Below are 17,850 nucleotides of genomic sequence, written 5' to 3' on the forward strand. Positions count from 1 at the left end.
AATTAAAAAAGGGGGGAGGTTTATTAGAAAACTGTCAACAACAAAAGTTAAAAATGTCTAGAAAACGACTTTCATAATTATTACAATTTTACATTAAAAATGTACTTTTTTGTAGGAAAAATAAGATAAATAACGTTCAGATATCATTTTATTTTCAGCGTTTTTTTTATTTATTCTTTTAGGTAATTTCTTATTTTTCTTTTTTACACTTCTAACACTTGTCAATTGTAAGAATTCTAAAAATATATATATGTTTTTAATTACTTAACTCAAAATAATGAGCTAATATCTAAAATCAGGGGAGGGAACAAAAAAAGTATCAAAAAGTACCAACATTTCGGTGCACTGTGCAACACCAATACTTGTTGAGTCAAAATAAAGCGCGTGTGTGTGTGTTCATGGTAATGAAGAATCATGTCACCTTGTGTTTTAAATAAAAAACAAAAAAACCTCAAAGAGTTATCTCTATGAAAGATAAGTTGATGAGTAGAGCACTGGTCTTACCATGCCACTTTCCCTTGAAGACGGTTCCAAAAGATCCAGAACCTATCCTCTGACCCAGAGTGATCTGACCCTCGGGGATTTCCCAGTCGTCACTGGAGTCCCTTCTCCCCAGGGTTTTCTGTTCCACAAGACACTGCATTAGCACGAGCACATAGGAAACCTACTCTAGAATAATCCCAACACCTGTTTTCATGTCTCACCATCTTATTGCGGTCCTCAGATGAGGACGAGGACTTGCGTTCCCTTTGCGGGCACGGCGACTTCTGAGGAACCTTGACGTTGGTCAGAGAGCCGGGTAAAGAGGCGGGAGGCGTGGCTGACAGCCCTGTGGTCGAGCCTGGAGGGGGGTACGGGAGGAAAAGAAGGGAAAGAATAAAAGAAGAGAGGTGAGGTGGAGAGGTAAAATAAGAAAGTGAGACAAAGCAGAAGAGTAAAGAAAGAAGAGATTTGGGCGAGGACAGGGATTGAGGCGTCTGTATCAGTTGTGTGTGTGTGTGAGTGTGTGTTTGATCACATGCAGAGAGGTGAGGGATGGCAGTCAATGGTTTAAACCGCTGGGGCCTGAGAAAATTGGTTTGATTTCTTTTGAAAAAACGGGGGAAAAGGCAATGAGCCAAGAAATATCCTGCAAATTGCAAAATAAATAAATTTTATAGGTGACAAGAAATTGACAGGAAAATTAGCTGCAGGGAGATGAAAAAAATGGAAAAATGTCAAGAACAGTATATTAATAATTTTTGTAATTATATATTTAAAACTTAAACAGAAAAAACTATTTTTTTGGCACTTTCTTGAGATAATTTTCTTGTTCATGATTTTTTAACTTTCCTTTTTGGGTTATTAATCTACTTTTCAAAAGGTCCATCACTCTTGTTAACCTCTTGTATCAGAATCACAAAGCATTTTCTGATGTGTATCAGAAAGATTTTAAACAGTAAGCTATGTAGGAATTATTTACAACCAAACCAAAAGACCAGACAAAAAATATATGCAATTAAAAATAAATATTAATGCATTAATGCTGACAGCCCTTGTTTTTTGTAAATATACACTTATTCTGGATGTGATGTCTGCAAGACGTTCTAAAAAAGTTGGGACAGGGCATGTTTACCTCTGTGTGACAAAATGTTTGTGTAAAAGTGAAATATCCTGTTCTTGCTTGATATACAGTTGATCAACAGTTTGGGGTCTTTGTTGTCACATTTTGAGCTTCATAATGTGCCACACATTTTCAGTGGGAGACAGGTCTGGACTCTAGGCAGGTCATTCTGATGCCTGCACTCTTTAACAGGAAAGCCACGCTGGTGGAACACATGTCTTGCTGGAATGAGCAGAGATGTCCCTGGAAAATATATGTCATATGGATGGCAGCATATGTTGCTCCAAAGCCTGTATGCACCTTTAAGCATTCATGGTGCCTTCACAGATGTGGAAGTTACCCATGGTGCTATGGGCACGAACACCACCCCATATCATCAAAGATGCTGGCTTTGAACTTTGAGCTTGTAACAATTTTGATGGTCCTTTTTTCTCCTTAGCCTGGAGGACAGGATGTCCATGATTTCCAAAATCAATCTGTGGACTTGTCAGACCACAGTACACTTTTCCACTTTGTGTCAGTCCATTTCAGATGAGTTCGGGTCCAGAGAAGTCTGGGGTGTCTTAACTATATTTGTAGATGCAGGGAGGATGATTCAGTCAGTTGATACCAATTAACCTGTTTATTTGTGGAGCGATCCAAACTTGTGTTTTTTGAGTATTCCACAACTTTCCTGGTGTTATGTTGCCCGTCTCACTTTTTTGGTGTGTTGCAGGCATCAAATTCAGAATGATTTTACAGAAAACAATTACATTTATCATTCTGAGCATTAAATATCTTGTCTTTATGCTGTATTCAATTGAATATAGCTTGAAACACTATTTGGAATCGGTAATGTAATACCATTTTAGACATCAATATTAATAGTAGCTAGTAATGAAGCCAATAATAAGCTAGTTAAAGTTGACTAACATTTTAATATTTTAAGGATATGGAATGTTCATTTAAGTTGAAGATGGTTATACTTAGGATATAAATATTTTCACACTTTTCAGTCATTAACACAGTAAGCCCCAGCTCACAGAGCACACCGTCACAAGTTTTCATTGAAACCGATTCTTAGGCACAAAGCAGATCCCCTGGTGAACTTACCCATTAAATACTTGATGTCACGTTGATTATGTTCTCTTTTAAATTAAGCAACCATCTAAATGAATGCAGTTATGTCTGTGCTTTCATTTTACTGCAATGTGACTAAAACCTGGGGTCTAAACAAGTGATGCTACTTAGATCGGAACAATTATTAATTATTCTATAGTTAACACTAGTTGATCAAAGGAGGATTTCAGCAATCAAGCCACCATCCACAGAGTGTGTGATTAGAGTAGTGGTGAGATCTGTGTGTGACCTGTGAGCTGTCGGGTGTGTTTGCCAGAGAGAGCATGTGAGGACATAGGGGAAAAAGAGAGAGAGGGGGACACACAGTGGATGGGACACAGGGCTGGGGGTGGTGTGTGGGGAGTGTGGGTGGAGAGGGTGAAGGACACAGGAACACACAGAGGCCTAACTACCTCGGAAAACAGGCTCGGGCTCAAAATCAAACACTATGTCATTGGGGTAGGAGTATAGGAGGGGGCTTGAGGTCCGTGTTCGGTGCTTCCTCAAGCAGCGGGCGGGGTGGGTCGGGGGGGCTGCAGGGCAAAGAGAAACAGACAGACCATCACTGCTACTCACCCTGCCCCTCTCACCTCCAACTCACTACTGTCCATGGCTACACCTGAGCTCCCGGGTGGAGTGTCCTCCTACAGCACTACATGTGTTCCTCAGAGTGCGAGCAGCGTTCACACTGCTAACTTTGATCTTTAATAAATACGTTGTAACAAATTTTATTGTAAACATTATGGGAAATACTCCTATTTTCGTTCTTTCCTGAAGTGAGATAAGAAGATGGATATTAACCCTTAGGGACTGTTTGGTGCATTTTACGCACTTTTCATTCATTTTTTGATCATTTGGCTGTTTCCATGCACACGGCATACATTTTGGCAAGATAGTGTATTTTCGTTTAATCTTTGATTTTACAATTCAGCTCCTACAATAAGTCTAAAATACACGGTGTTACTACTACTACACTACACTCATTACTACATTCAAAGAGCCGTACAATTTATTAGTTTTATTTCTATTCAATTGCTATCTTGGAAGTAGCCGGCTCGGTCAGAGGATGCCTCTAACCCTAACCTCCAACGCTTACTGACTCATTGTATCTTGTTTATCTACTCTGTACACAAACATACACTTAAAAACATTTTTTTGTATTTTTTTGTATTGCCGCCCATCAATTACAACTAAAATCACAAAAATCTTTGCAGCTAATGTGTTTACTAGTGATGTGTAATGTTGCCTGCTATTGTTTTTGTTTTTTAATAAACAGTATTTATTTAATCAATTTTTACTCAGTAAGTAAGAAACAGCCAGAATAAATTTACATTATAATATGGAAGCCCTCCCCAAGATTGTCCATCAGCATTTTCTTGAGTGAGTGGCTCAGAACTGCTGTGTGAAAGACAACTGGGTTCTCTTTTATCACCACTATGAAACAGGTTTTCCATAATTTCTGTTAGAGTTAGCAATCTCTGTGGACAACTTGCAAATGCACTTTTCCTGTGCATCCCTTTCAAAATGTTGAGAACCCCCAAATTAGATCTATGTAAAATAAACAACGTGCAATTATACCACAAGTTAGCAGCTAACACTGCAAGTTTTTTGTATACCCGGACATAACCACCCAACCTGCAGTGAGGGGTATGTATAAAAAGAAAGAATACCCATATACAGGTATTTCCCAAAATGTTTAACTCTTCCAATAAGTCTCTAGATCGAAACTAGAAAATTGTTACAATGAACTTAGTGAGAATTTGATATATTGAAATTGTTGGATTTATGACATAATATGGACTACAGACAATTGCATTTACAAACAATGGCTGTATCCAAATTTAGGAAATCGAGTGCAACAGTTCAGTGGCACTGTCAAACCTACTGTAAATATGCCATCGAAAAAAAAGCCTTTATCAAGGAAGTTTTCATACCTGTCTATTAGTTGTTTTTTTGGCAGGAACTCTGAAACTTGTGAGCAGACTTTGGCGTATTTTGACACGGATTCAGATGGAAACAATTCTGAACTCTTTTACACGACTAAATAACACATTTTAAGGATTGTGCGGCAGGACATCCACCCCAAGTCCTTAAAGTAATAGTTGATATTCTGTTTATGACTACAATTAGTTCTGTTTGTCAAAAGCATGTGACCTAATTAACTCCATTTAAGTCTTGAAAACTACAGCAGGCCCACTTTTAGTGGTTTTATTTTGTCACCAAACTTGTGTAAAGAGGTTGACTATAAGTCGTCCTACTGACTGTTCTGATGAGGAGCTGGGCCTGGCACAAAACTAGGTCTGCTGAAGTTAACCCTGACCCACAGATGTGAATTGACATGTGTGTCCTCAGCTTACTATTTTCAGTGACTGGCAGGGTGCAGGACTACACACAACTAACTCAAGCTCCTGGGTCTGAACTTCACACACACACAAAAGACCAGAGCACGCAGACGCGGGATGGTGGGAAAAAAAAGCCACGGAATGAGCCAGTCTCCTACTGTGATCCTTACCTCCATCTGACCTTGGCAAGCCCTGATCTCGAATCAGATCCTGTAAAAAAAGGGAGAAGGGAAATTAATATTATAGCCTGAACAATTTTCACACACGTAATTTACTGTTCTGCACAGTTTAAAGGACATAAATAGATTTAGTCTAAGTGGCGCAAAGTGAGGTGGCCCAACCCCATGTCCTATTTTTACCCCTACCCCTTGTTTCTAAGAGGCCCCACAGAACAGAGTTACAAGGTGTAGTGGTTTAAATGTTTATCAGGGTCTAAATGAAATTTAGGACCCTGATATGTCATCAGTAGTTGTCAATGGCGTTCCAAAAAACAAATAAGACTGCGGCAATAATGGTGTCATCACAATGACATTTGCCAATTATGTGAAGGAGATATAAGAGCATGGATGCTAAAGATCAGGCTATCAATCAATCAAACATTTCATCAAATAAAAAAGAACTGTGCTTCATTATCATGTGCAGCAACTTTACTGCTGGACTCAAGTTAAATTACGGGCATCATTTCTTATCACAGTTGGGAAATGTGACATGGAAATATGTCAAAATGCACAACTGTAACGTTAAGTAGCTAGCTAGTTAGCTAGCTAGTTAGCTACATAGCAAATAGGACATTGGCATGCTACTAGCAATGTTTTTGTTCTGCTTGTTATAAAGTAGAGGGTGGTAATACATTTGATATTTAACTAAGATGATACAGTGATTTTGTAATATTAAAGTTTTTTATTTGTTAGTTTCTTTTGATGCTCATACCAATAATTTCTCACTGAATGAGACTTCATTTTCCTCTGAAAAACCTTTTTTTGAAGGGCCATGTAGTCCTATCACTTTGCCCTGCCTTTCTATCCGACCAGGACACCCTACCCCTAGACATGAACACGCAAAACGCAGGGTTAGCGCTATGGGGGCAAGGGATGTATTAGGACGGAGCCTTAGTCTTGAACACATGCTGGTTTTAACAGGTTTCACCTGAAAGCAATATGTTGGAAATTATTATTCATTTGTTCTTTTAAGTATGTAAAACATTGTGAAAAAGAAGGTATTAGATATATACTGTCAGAAATATTTCTGACCTCTTGTTAGCATAGTTAGCATACATTTAGCTTGGAGGGTTAACTTGACTTGTGTAGTATATTCCACAACTGCTGCTGTCACTCTAAATGTCCTGCCAAACCCTGTTCAAACTCTAAAACTTTATACGGAAAATAAGGCACAAATAGCCAAATATTCATGCTGAACAGCACAATCCGATTTCACTGACATGATAGTGAGTCCTTATTCACGGTCAATGGTTGAGAGGCACACAGCTATCAGAGTCCAGCAAAGAGGGAGCAGACTCACATCAATGTTGACAGGCTCGATGGTATTGATATGGACGTTGGGGGCAGAGGATGAACGGTCCCGCTGGCCAAACTGGTTGCGGTGGTCCTCCTCGTTGGGCCGGAAACTGGGCGGGATGGGTATGGACTTGGACGGGGACACAGTGGTGTGGCATATAGACCTGGAGAGATGAAGTTTTGAAGTGAAAATTATATACTTTTTTAGGACTTCCAGGAGACATTTCTGCTCATTTTCAGAGTGATACAACAAAGATTTAAAGCACGAGCAGAACATTAAGAAGAGTTCGACTCCTGCTTGTGCTCCACTGAGGAGTGTGATAATGGAAGACTCACCCGGTGGAGTCAGATGGGGGAAGTGATGGACACGCCTCAGACACAGGGGTGGTTCCCTCTGAGGAGACCTCCTCCTGGGTAAATGGGTGATGCTCGAAGAACTTGGACACTAGCAACAAGCTGAAGAAGACAAACCATTGAGGTGACAAATTTAATATTCTGTCAGTCATTCTTCACACAACCTGGCTCTGGCCTGGAGTCTGACATACCCACAATTCAATCACGAGATACTAGATGGAAATAAATAATTAAGTAATGTGACACACAGCAGTACAGCACAGAGCTTGGTGAAGAACGTGACGAACTAGTTTCATGTTAAAGCATAGCATTGCATATGCCCTCTACTGCATCCTCCCTCTAACCAGAAATTAAGGGTAGAATCAGTCTTGTTACTAGGTTTCTCAGTCTAAGATTTAGATGGGTTATCAACCTTTATTTTGCAAGTTGGCCAAACTACAAAATGAAACTTGGCTGTTCCCTGGAAAACACCACAAGCCAGCATCTGTACACTCAGCCAAGACCGTTATTAAGGAGTGAAATATCAGAAAAGTTAGCCAGTAGACCAATAGCTCTAGACCAGACTCATCACTCAATAGCAAGATAGCAATTCAGTACACACCGGCAACCAACTCAAGCAGCCTTTTAAGAGAACTTAACTGACTATGCATCACATGGCAATAATATTTTTGGACTCCAAATGAACAGTTAAAAGACTTGAATTGCCACTGCCCAGCTGTATGCCTTTCCCCGCCAGCTCTGAAGATCTTTACAATCAGCACAGTTTCAAGGTGGACACCCAAAATTAGTTTCACCAGCTCAGTATCTGACCAAATGTCAATCACGCCAGTGACACTGAATAATGTCCAGAAATGTTTGCAGTACATTATGATGTCACAGTGAAGCTGACCTTTAAACTCTTGGATTTAAAATGTCATCCCTTTGTTTTTTAATTCAATTAAATAGTTGTGGGAAATTTTGTCACAATTAGCAAAAGAATTCTTGGCCAAAAACATGTTCTGTGTGGTCACTGTGATCTTGACTTTAACCACCAAAAACTAATTGGTTTATTCTCAGGTCCAAATGGACATTTGTGCTAAATTTGAAAAAGAATCCCTCATTGGGCTCTTAAGATGATGTGTTCAAGGGAATGAGACAGACGAGGACTCAGTGACATTGACCTGTGGCCACAAAATTCTAAACATTTCATTGTTGAGTCCAAGTGAAGGTTTGTGCCAAATTTGAAAAAAACAACTACACTTCAGTTTATAATCATAGCACACATTGTTCAACTAAATATGGTTAAAACAAGTTAAATAACTGGGGGGGACAAGTGATGCTATCAATGCATGTCAGACCAACGTGTAGCAACAGTAACAAAAACTACCACAGGTAGCCCATGCAAAAAAAAAAGAAATCTTATTTTTTTTTTTACACACATTCTTTCACCTTCTCAAATCTTTGCACCTACATTACCCACAATGCAACTTGACAGTTTAATAAGATATTCATGTGTGTCATGCTAGTAACAGCTACTGTATCTTGGAGCCATGCAGCTTCATGCAGAGAAGAAAAGCACGCTACAAAGGTCTGGTCTGCTCACTAATTTCTGACTCCTCCACCTCCAGATTTTTATCATTTTCAAACTCTTCAGCCCCAACACGCTGACTCAAGTGACATCACTTGAGGACGTTTATCACTCTTCTTCTGGATACACTAAAGGCATTTTAATACTTATTTTTACCCATGCAGTAGTGCTGCCCAGCAGCTAGAGACTCAGCTTGATGTGAAAAAACTGTAGAGTTGCCCTTTGAAAATAAAGAGCAGTTGTGGAGAAATGAGGTAGCAAGACGTCAGTGTGAAGATATGTATTTTAAGCCCAGTTTGGGCACACTGTGGACGAGACAGTCCCACAAAAGTGACTTACTCTAGCTGGTCGTAGTTGACGCACATGAGAGGAACCTCGGTGCTGCAGCGCTGGTGGAACTTGTAGCCACAGGTCTGGCAGCGGAACCCCTGGAACAGCAGCTTTCTGCAGAAGTCGCAGAAGGCCAGAGTGAAGAAGGTCTTCCTCACCTGCCAAACACAAACACACAATCAGGAACAAGTGACACTGAGCAAAATAATTATTGTAACATGTTTATTGTCGTTGGAGTTGTGTGTGATATTCTCTGATAGTTCTTACAAAGTTGTGTGTGGTGAGCGGAACATTCTCCAACACTTCTACATGTAGCTCCTCTCCTGTCAGCCAGGAGATATCTGTGTCCCAGCCGATCGGCTTCTTCTCTCTGAAACAGGAAGCGGAAAGTTAAGGGAAAGATCTACAACTCCCACTGCTACTGCTCCAACAAACACATCAAAAACTTTTCAAAAGTAACAGCAGCAGCAACAACATCCGATCCCATTTATTTATAGAGCAAAAAAAAAAACAACTGTAAGCACAAAATGCTTTAAAGTCAAAAAGAAAAAAAACCCAGAAACAACACAGAAGCTAACAGTTTAAAAGTCAAAAGGACAACAAAATAATGAAAGCAATGAGAACTATCATACTGTATTAAAAGTCAATGAATAAGAATGTGCTTTAAGATGGGATTTTAAAATAGGCAGTGTATCGGCCAACCTAATGTGTCGAGGCAGCTCATTCCAAAGTTTGGGGGATACAACTGAAGAGGCACAATCTTCCCCATGCTTAACTTTGATCCTGGCAGACACATACACACATATACACAAACTAACTATTTAATTTGAATAAATATTTATATGAAATAAAAGAAAAGAAGCTGATATATGATTTAAAAAGGTAAATGTTTCCATAATTATTAGAAGTAGTTCTACTGTGCATTATTGTAATTTTACAGTGGTGGAAGTGTGGATAAAGGACAAATACACCAAATGGTGAAAAAAATGGTGCAGGTGAAAAAGACAGTGCATGTAAAAAATAGTGAAGGTTAAAAAATGCAGCAGGTAAAAAAAATAGTGCAGGTAAAAGAAGGTGCAGGTAAGAAAAAAAAGTGGTGCAGGTAAGAAAAAAAAGTGGTGCAGGTAAGAAACCCATACAGGTAACAAAATGTTGCTGGTGAATGCTGCGAGAAAAAATGTGGAGGTGAAAAAAAAAATGGTGCATGGAAAGAATAGTGCAGGTAAAAAAAATGGTGCAGGTAAAAAATAGTAAGGGTAAATAATGGTGCATAAAAAATATAGAGCATGGAAAAAAAATGTGCATGGAAAAAATAGTGAGGTTTAAAAAAATGGTGCAGCAAAAAAGTGCAAGTAAAAAATGGTGCAGATTAAAAACAAAACCCAACTTGATGCATGTCATTTTTAAGTTGGTATATGTGCACTGGTGTATGGATGACTGCAGTACAGTACGTCTGTCAGAGGCTTACCCGTCCTGTATCCTGTAGACTGCACAGCACTCTGGAATGAGGCCTCGCATCATAAGAGCTTTCTTCAACGAGTCTCTCACAGTCATCCCACAGCGGGCTGGGACCTGAACACAACACAACAGCACTCACTCAGCTGCCATGGTGGAGCACAGTAGGTCAATGTTAAAAAAGGATCATACATAAGACGTACCACTGTTCTCTGTTTGTTGGGCAAGAAGACCCTGACAATGGGCTTCTGGGGGGATCGAGGGTTGGCCCGGCTGGCGTCGGTGGGGGTCTGCAGCACAGCCAAGGTGTTGGGCGCTGATGGAAAAGCCTGAGCCCCCCCTCCAACCCCACAGCCTCCCATCTTGACCTCCAGCAGGGCCGGCATGGGAGAAGGAGAGCAGGAGAAGTCCGTACCGTTGCCCATGGCCTCCAGCAGCTGCTGCTCCCTCTGCTGCAGGGCATCCAGTTTGCTGGTGTACTCCTCATAGGCCTGACAGAGACAACACACCACAGAGCACTGACTCAACAGCTCCCATACCGCAAGTGACACACAAAGGATTTATGTTTCTGCGAATGGATTCATTTAAGCCAAACCCATCTTACCTCTAGATATATGGACGGAGGATTGTGCTCTCCTCCAAACTTGTCCAGAAGGGCCTCTAAGTGTTCTTGTGTCAACTTTATCATCTGTTTGATATTCCAGATCTGTGGGGAAACAAAGTAAACAATGTAAACAGACTGATAGCCTTCAGTAGATGATCAACAAACAGAGTTAGAGGCCTCTAGAGTCTATCTGCCTGACTGAGGTGCGTATTTAGTGTCACAGAAGATCACAGGCGGGGTGGCCGAGCTAGCTCCACAGCTAGCGAGCTTATCTGCTGTCATATTTACCGCCAGTTTACCTCTGTCGGCTGTTTGAGTATAGTAGGTTTGACCTAAGCGGCACCCACCAGGGCCAAAAAACTGAAGCCAATGCGCAAGTGCCAAAAAACTGCAGTTCCTCTAATTGCCACTAGAGACTGGCTCCAAAAGTCAGTCTCTATAGACCCCTATATTAAAATGTCTAACTTTAGAGCAAAAAATCATATGTTTACAGCCTGGTAAAGCAATGGTTTTGGTCTCAAAACATGGCAATAAAGTTGATTTGATTGATCTGGTCTCATAATAACAAGGAGATTACTGACCAAGCAGCAATCTCTGGGGCTGAAAAATAAAGCCAACGCTGAAGTGTCAAAAACTGCAGTTCCTCTAATGGTCACTTAAGGCTGGCTCCAAAAGCAAGTCAATGTCAGAGAACCTCAAGTTAAAATGCTCAACTTTAAAGCAGAAATAAGCATGTTTACAACCTGGAACATAACAACTTTTTGTCTCAATAGCATATTAGTCCACTGACAAGTCGCTATCGTGTTTACGTCACGTAACCATAGAATAACAACCGGATTCACAAAGTTACCATAGCTGTCACGATTTCAGTGTGTTCTCAGTTCATGACAGTTAATTGTAATGTTTTAGTCCCCTACAAGAAAGTCTTGTAAGTGTTTTGTTGTACTAAAAGACCCTGTAAGGCAGCTACATCCATGTCCTCGACTTGACTTTAAAATTATTCATATATATACAAAATTAATATACATAATATTGGTTAATCAAGCAAGTTTTCCTATATTTTTATTCACCTCACGGTGGCAGAACAATCATACAGTTTGTAGACATGCACCATGTAGGAACTACATTAGTGAACATAATGTGTTTTGATAAATCGACGGTAAACAAGCTAGATGACAGAAAGGGCTAATGCTTTCAGGAGCAGTGGAAACTTGAATACTTTATCATTCAAAGATGAATCAGTTATGTTTCATTTGCATTGCTTTTTTTCATTCAATAACCCATATGACACAAATAATAATTTTAGAGTCCCCAATGATGTGTTCAAGCACCGTCAAAAATCCAATAATTATTTCTGTTTTTTTTGGGGGGGTTAAGATAAAAACAAAAGAACAGCCATTTAAAGTTGGATGCCCCTACCCTACTCTGGGCCAAAAGTGCTTAAAAATGAATTTGACATGGCTTGTAGGCATACAAAAAGGGAGGGATGGAGAGCAGGGAGAAACTCTCCTGATGAACAAATAAACAAAAACATTACCAAAGCCAATTGACCACAATTGTGCCATCTGAAAGCGGTGGTATTATACATTTCGTGGTGTCACAGGTGGCCTAACTGGTGTGTGCTTCCCCTCATAGATGGAGCCGCTTACCCTGATTGAGGGAAACCCATAAAGAGCAGGGCAGGAAGATCAGATCAGCTGGTAGTCCTGTTTTCGTTGCTTTGTTTCTGACAGGTTTAGTTTTTTTGGTGTTTTAGGTTAGAGGGTAGAGTCCAGATCCTACGACCCTTTGTGGGTTGCTCTGGGTGTCTTCACTTCTTTTTTATTTGGTTCTTTTTGACCGGCCCACCAGCCTTTTGATGGTAGCTTTTGGTGGATGTAGCTTGTATTTTTTTTTGTAAATAAACCAATGTTGATTTCATCTCCTCCTGAATCCTCTTATTATGTTTAGACCTCTTATCATGAGCCTGTCTGGGGGTCCTAACAGTACTGCAGAAGAGACAAAGACAGGGACAAAGTCTAACCACGCTCTCTGCCACTCTCTCAGATCAGAGCCAGGGTTCCTTCAGCTTCAAGCAAGTTAACAATTTTTAAATTCCACTCAATTAAATTTACAACCAATTTTACAGTTACCAAAACTGGAAAAAAAATTAACACCAATTACTTAAGAGTTATGGACAATTTTGCCCAAATGATTTATTCAATATAAAACTTTTTTCATTCACATTAAAAAGTTGGTGACTTTTCAGTATGGAGCACATAAAATATATATATATATATATATATATATATATATATATATATATATATATATATATATATATATATATATATATATATATATATGTGTGTGTGTGTGTGTGTGTGTGTGTGTGTGTTATAAAGGTATCAATTCCTTGAAAAAAGCTTCGTCATTTTTTATTTCACTGGATGTTGTAAATGTATGTGAGTGTTGCTGATATACTTGATGTTAAAATTCTGTACATTATTTAAAAAACAGATACTACCAATTATTTTGAGATGCAATGTCAGAAAAAATGGTTCATAATATCCTATTTCCCATTGTTGAGCATTTTTAAGACTTAAGATTGCAAATCTGCAAACATTTTTTTAGAAAAAGCAATAAAAACACAAAATGAATTCATGATGAGATATGAATAACTTAATGCTAAAGTAAAATTGACTGATTTATAATGTAATAATTTACATGGTATTTATACCATGTATAACTTTATAATTGAAGGTATGGACTTCTCTTTGCAGTGTCTATCAAAATCAGGGATTTGAATCACTGGATGGATGAATGAATGAATAATGTAATGAATAATGGATTTAGAACAATCATATTAGCGAGAAAAGGGTAGGGATTTGTGCAAAAGTTTTCCCAAAACGGTTTTAAGTTAATCGACAGCCAATGGAAGGCACCGTCTCCACATTTAAGAGGAGACTTAAGACTTTCCTCTTTGATAAAGCTTATAGTTAGGGCTGGCTCAGGCTAGTTAGGCTGATATAGGCCTAGTCTGCCTGAAAGAGGGATCCCTCTTCAGTTGCTCTTCGTGAGGTTTCTGCCTGAGGCAAATTATAATTTGTGATGATGGAGTCTAAATAAAATTGACTTGACAATTTTAAAATCTATCTAGATTTCCAGCATAGTAAATATTTAGTCTTGGTGACTATCAGTGATTTTCTAGCAAAGAAATTCTTCCAAGAACTTCTTTTAGGAACTCTGTAACTTAATCTGAATTTGAATTTGAGTTCCTACCCTCAAACAAGTCCCTGCTCAGGAGGTTGTACTGTCCAGCGGTGCAAGAACTGTTTGGGGTAAGTCTGTGCACAAAAATCAACAACTGACATTTTGAAAAACTCACAACAGCAACAAAGGATATACACTGCAGAAAACAAGGCCCTGAGAGGAAATTTGCAATAGTTCCTGGACTTCCGAGCTGCAATGATTAGTTGAGTAATCAGTTAGTCAATGCACAAAAAAATGAATCAGCAACCATTTTGATTGACTTATCTTCTAAATCAAAAACACCAAAAAATGTCTGTTGCTAGCTTGTCTAATATTAAAATGTAAATGTAAAATTTACAAATTTTCCCAGTTTATGTTTCAGTAAGCTGTAGCTCTTTGGGTAATGGATGCTGTTAGACAACACCTGAGGAGTCCCACTGAGTTCTAGGAAATTATACCAGGTATTTTTCACTGTTTACAACAGATTCATTGCTTGCATGAAGAAAACAACCTGCAAATCAATCAAAATGAATAGCTGTTGAGTTCAGACCTTACTGAAGTTACTGGGACTAAAGCTTTTAGGAAATAGTTGAAAGGGTTTTACATATTCAGTGTGATGGACCATCCATCTGCAGCAAGTTTCAATATTTTCATATCTATCTCCAATGAGCTGAAACCAATGGCTGTCTGGAAGGACAGAAGTCAAGTTAAAAGTGATGCTTTTGAAAATGGCCAGTGGTGAGGTATTATTATTCAAACAAGCAAACCCACTGGTTCCAATTTATGTCAAAGAACCGAGCAATGTGTATGTCAAAGAACAAAACGGTTTTCTTATGGTACAATATAACCTCCAGTAGATATTAGTTGACGGAGATGACACCATAGTTTTGGAAAAGTTTCTCCCACCATCCATCATCAACTATCGATAATAGACTGAAAACAGCTGAAGCTATGGTTTGATTTAATAACTTAAGTTTACTGATTTCTAGTCTAATCATAGGTTCTTCCTAAAAGAGAAGACATGGTGCACTGGACCCCTCTGAAAACTCAAAATTACAACATCTGTATGAGGTTACACTCTTGATGTGCAGACATGGTACCAATAGAGTGTTATAATATCTATTTTATGCATTAGTGAGTGAAAAGTAAATCAATAGGGAAGCCCAACCATTTCACACTTACACAAGTTTACTCCTTAACATTGCGTTACTGTAAAAACAGTCATCTCTCAGCTCTGTTGGGGCTTTGACAAGTCTGAGAAAATAACCCTGATTATGTCACAGTGATGTCATCAGGGTTACCTCAGGTTTAAAGGAAAAGGAAATGCCTCTTATTTTTCTTAACCTCTAACTATCCAGTTTTTGATGGGTTTATGCTCTATGTAAAGAAAAAAGAAACCTTAAAGGAAACCCCTACTGCATATGAATTCAGATCAATTAAACTTTTTTTTTAAAAAAAGCTAAATGGTCATCAAATGATAGTTGATGGGTTGTGATGGTACATCTGCCAGTGCGTAACGTCTCTACCACTCAATACTACTCAGACTTCAAACAGAAACCAGAATGCTTCCGATGCCAAAATCTTGTCCAGTTGTCTACAGACTCTACATACATATGCAAGTTAACTGAATAACAGTTGATCATTGACATCTCTAATAAACAAATATCAGTTTATAGAGATAAGCTAAAATGACTGGAGCACAAAAGAGGAAGTTTGGGCCCAGACATTGGGGGGCTACACCACCACCACTCAGGTACTGTCTGCTGCTCCCAGAAGCTTCTCATCATCAGACTGACAACTGATGGGTTCAAACTCGCCTCAAGTCGGACTTGGACACCACAAACTGTCGGCTGAAGGTAAATGTGGTGGTTGACCAGGTAAGAAGGCTCTCCAAGCAGAAGTGGCTGTTTTGCAAGAACAGTTTTTGGAGCTCGGCCCATACTTGGGATTAAAGAACACGTCAACCTCTACAACACAGACATAAACAATTTTTTTTATAGAGATCAACAGATTATTGGCCTGGACATTATTATGGTCGATAGTGGAAATCTTGCAGATTATCTGAAAAACATTCAATAAAATTGATACATTAAAAAAAATTTCAATTCATTTTTTTTTTAAATGAATACATTATTAAGTGTAAAGAAAGTGGGAGAAACTTCAGGGAGCTCTTTTTATTTTCTCATTTTTGATTTAAATTTTACTTGACTATAAAAAAGTTGCTGGGAACTTGCTGTATATGATGCTGAATGTTTCAGTTTCAGTTGAAACATTTGCTTAAGGCATTTAAATCAAGTTTTATGTCGCAGTTTGTTATACTCCAAATCCTAAATATTGACAGAAAGATTTTCTTTCTTTTATTTTAATTTAGCGATCTCATTGACTACTAATAAGCGGTATTGATATCGGCCCTGAAAAAAATATTTGGCAACCCCTAATCTGACTTTTGTCCTCCAACTCTATGGATATGCCATAAAAATCACAGTATACTAGCACGACTATATTATCCCTCTGGAGCTCTCATGCTCCCGAAAATAGACTATTAAACTATGCCACTGTCAAAGTGACATGTCCGCAAGAAAACTAATAAGGACATGAGAAATACAGGAGCCTAAAAACGAGGCCAGGGGCCACATAAGTGAAAGGGACAGGTCACAGAATGGGACATATGTCATTTTATGTTTGGAACACCATCGCCTGTGTTTGAATGATATATTTATAGTGATATTGTGGATGAAAAACTTAAAAAAATGAATGTGATGTAGCAGTGAGGCCTCTGACCTGCAGACTGGAGACAGATTTCCAGGCTCGGATACATGGTCACTGTGTATTAAATGATGAGGTCACAGCCTGACTGATGCTTCAGTGTGAGTGTGTGAGTGTGTGAGTGTGTGTGTGTGTGTGTGTGTGTGTGTGTGTGTGGACGTGGGGGCGGTGATTGTAAAGCCTGTAATCTAAATAAAAGTGTAGCTCAATCACACCTCAAAAAAAAAAGAAGAAGAAAAAAAAAACACAAGCACGACTTGAGTTAGCCTCCACCTCCATCATCACCATCATCACCACCACCACCATCCTCCTCCTCCTCATCATCATCCTCATCCCTTTGAGGTATCAGCGGATTGGTGAAAATGAAACTTTGGCCGCATTACAATCCGCTGTTGTGCGTTCGAAAAGCGCTGTAATTGCGTGTGTTTGTTGCGTCAACAGCGGTGTGTGTGTGTGCTGTGTTGGCGCACCAGGCTACAGCTGCAGTGAGCCTGGAAGACGAAGCCAGGAGCAAATGGAACAGAGCAGGCCCGAAATAAACACAGGCTCCGCCGAATAAAACCTTCCCCTCCTGCTCGCCTTCATCTGTCGCATTTTTCCCGTCCGGCGGAAGAAGCGGCTCGCGGACAGCCCGCCGTTAGCACCAAACCTCCCGCACCGTCCGCCGTCTCGCCCCCTGCACCGCATCCCCCGCGACCCGTCTCCCAGCCGGTGTTTCCTGAACATTTACATCCAATTACCTCCGCTCCGAGCCCGTGTCCCCTGCGCGAGCTCCCAGCCCGCTGCCCCCCCGCCGCCGTGCCGCTTACCTCCTCATCCTGCGGACCTCCGGGGATCCCCGACGTGCAGGAGGAGTCCAGGCCGGCTCCCAGCTCCTCCAGGCCCCGCTCCCTGCCCGGCTCCCGCTCCACGGTGTCTCCGTTAAAGACGGGCGGTGGGGACTCGGCGCTGCTCAACGCCGCCATTTTAAACTGCAAGAAACTGAG

The 17,850-nt window shown here is 39.8% G+C and overlaps 1 protein-coding gene across 4 annotated transcripts in view; it reads right to left on the reverse strand.

The window, feature by feature from the left end:
- The window catches only part of braf (B-Raf proto-oncogene, serine/threonine kinase), a 30,757-nt gene extending 12,907 nt beyond the window's left edge, over positions 1-17,850 (reverse strand). Inside the window, exons 1-13 of one of the 4 annotated variants that reach the window (XM_042511092.2) lie at positions 17,674-17,850; positions 10,868-10,969; positions 10,467-10,754; positions 10,277-10,380; positions 9,511-9,591; positions 9,076-9,178; positions 8,818-8,966; positions 6,894-7,013; positions 6,562-6,721; positions 5,214-5,253; positions 3,115-3,234; positions 705-841; positions 505-622 (exon numbers count right to left, since the gene is read on the reverse strand). In XM_042511092.2, the coding sequence (XP_042367026.2) occupies positions 505-622; positions 705-841; positions 3,115-3,234; positions 5,214-5,253; positions 6,562-6,721; positions 6,894-7,013; positions 8,818-8,966; positions 9,076-9,178; positions 9,511-9,591; positions 10,277-10,380; positions 10,467-10,754; positions 10,868-10,969; positions 17,674-17,829 (1,678 nt within the window). In that variant the 5' untranslated portion in view covers positions 17,830-17,850. The remainder of the gene's footprint in view (positions 1-504; positions 623-704; positions 842-3,114; positions 3,235-5,213; positions 5,254-6,561; positions 6,722-6,893; positions 7,014-8,817; positions 8,967-9,075; positions 9,179-9,510; positions 9,592-10,276; positions 10,381-10,466; positions 10,755-10,867; positions 10,970-17,673) is intronic. The other 3 variants (XM_042511093.2, XM_042511094.2, XM_042511095.2) reach the window with 3 other exon arrangements.

This window comes from Plectropomus leopardus, chromosome 22 (genome assembly GCF_026936395.1).
Source record: "Plectropomus leopardus strain MGB_pleo_1.0 chromosome 22, ASM2693639v1, whole genome shotgun sequence".
Taxonomy (NCBI): domain Eukaryota; kingdom Metazoa; phylum Chordata; class Actinopteri; order Perciformes; family Serranidae; genus Plectropomus; species Plectropomus leopardus.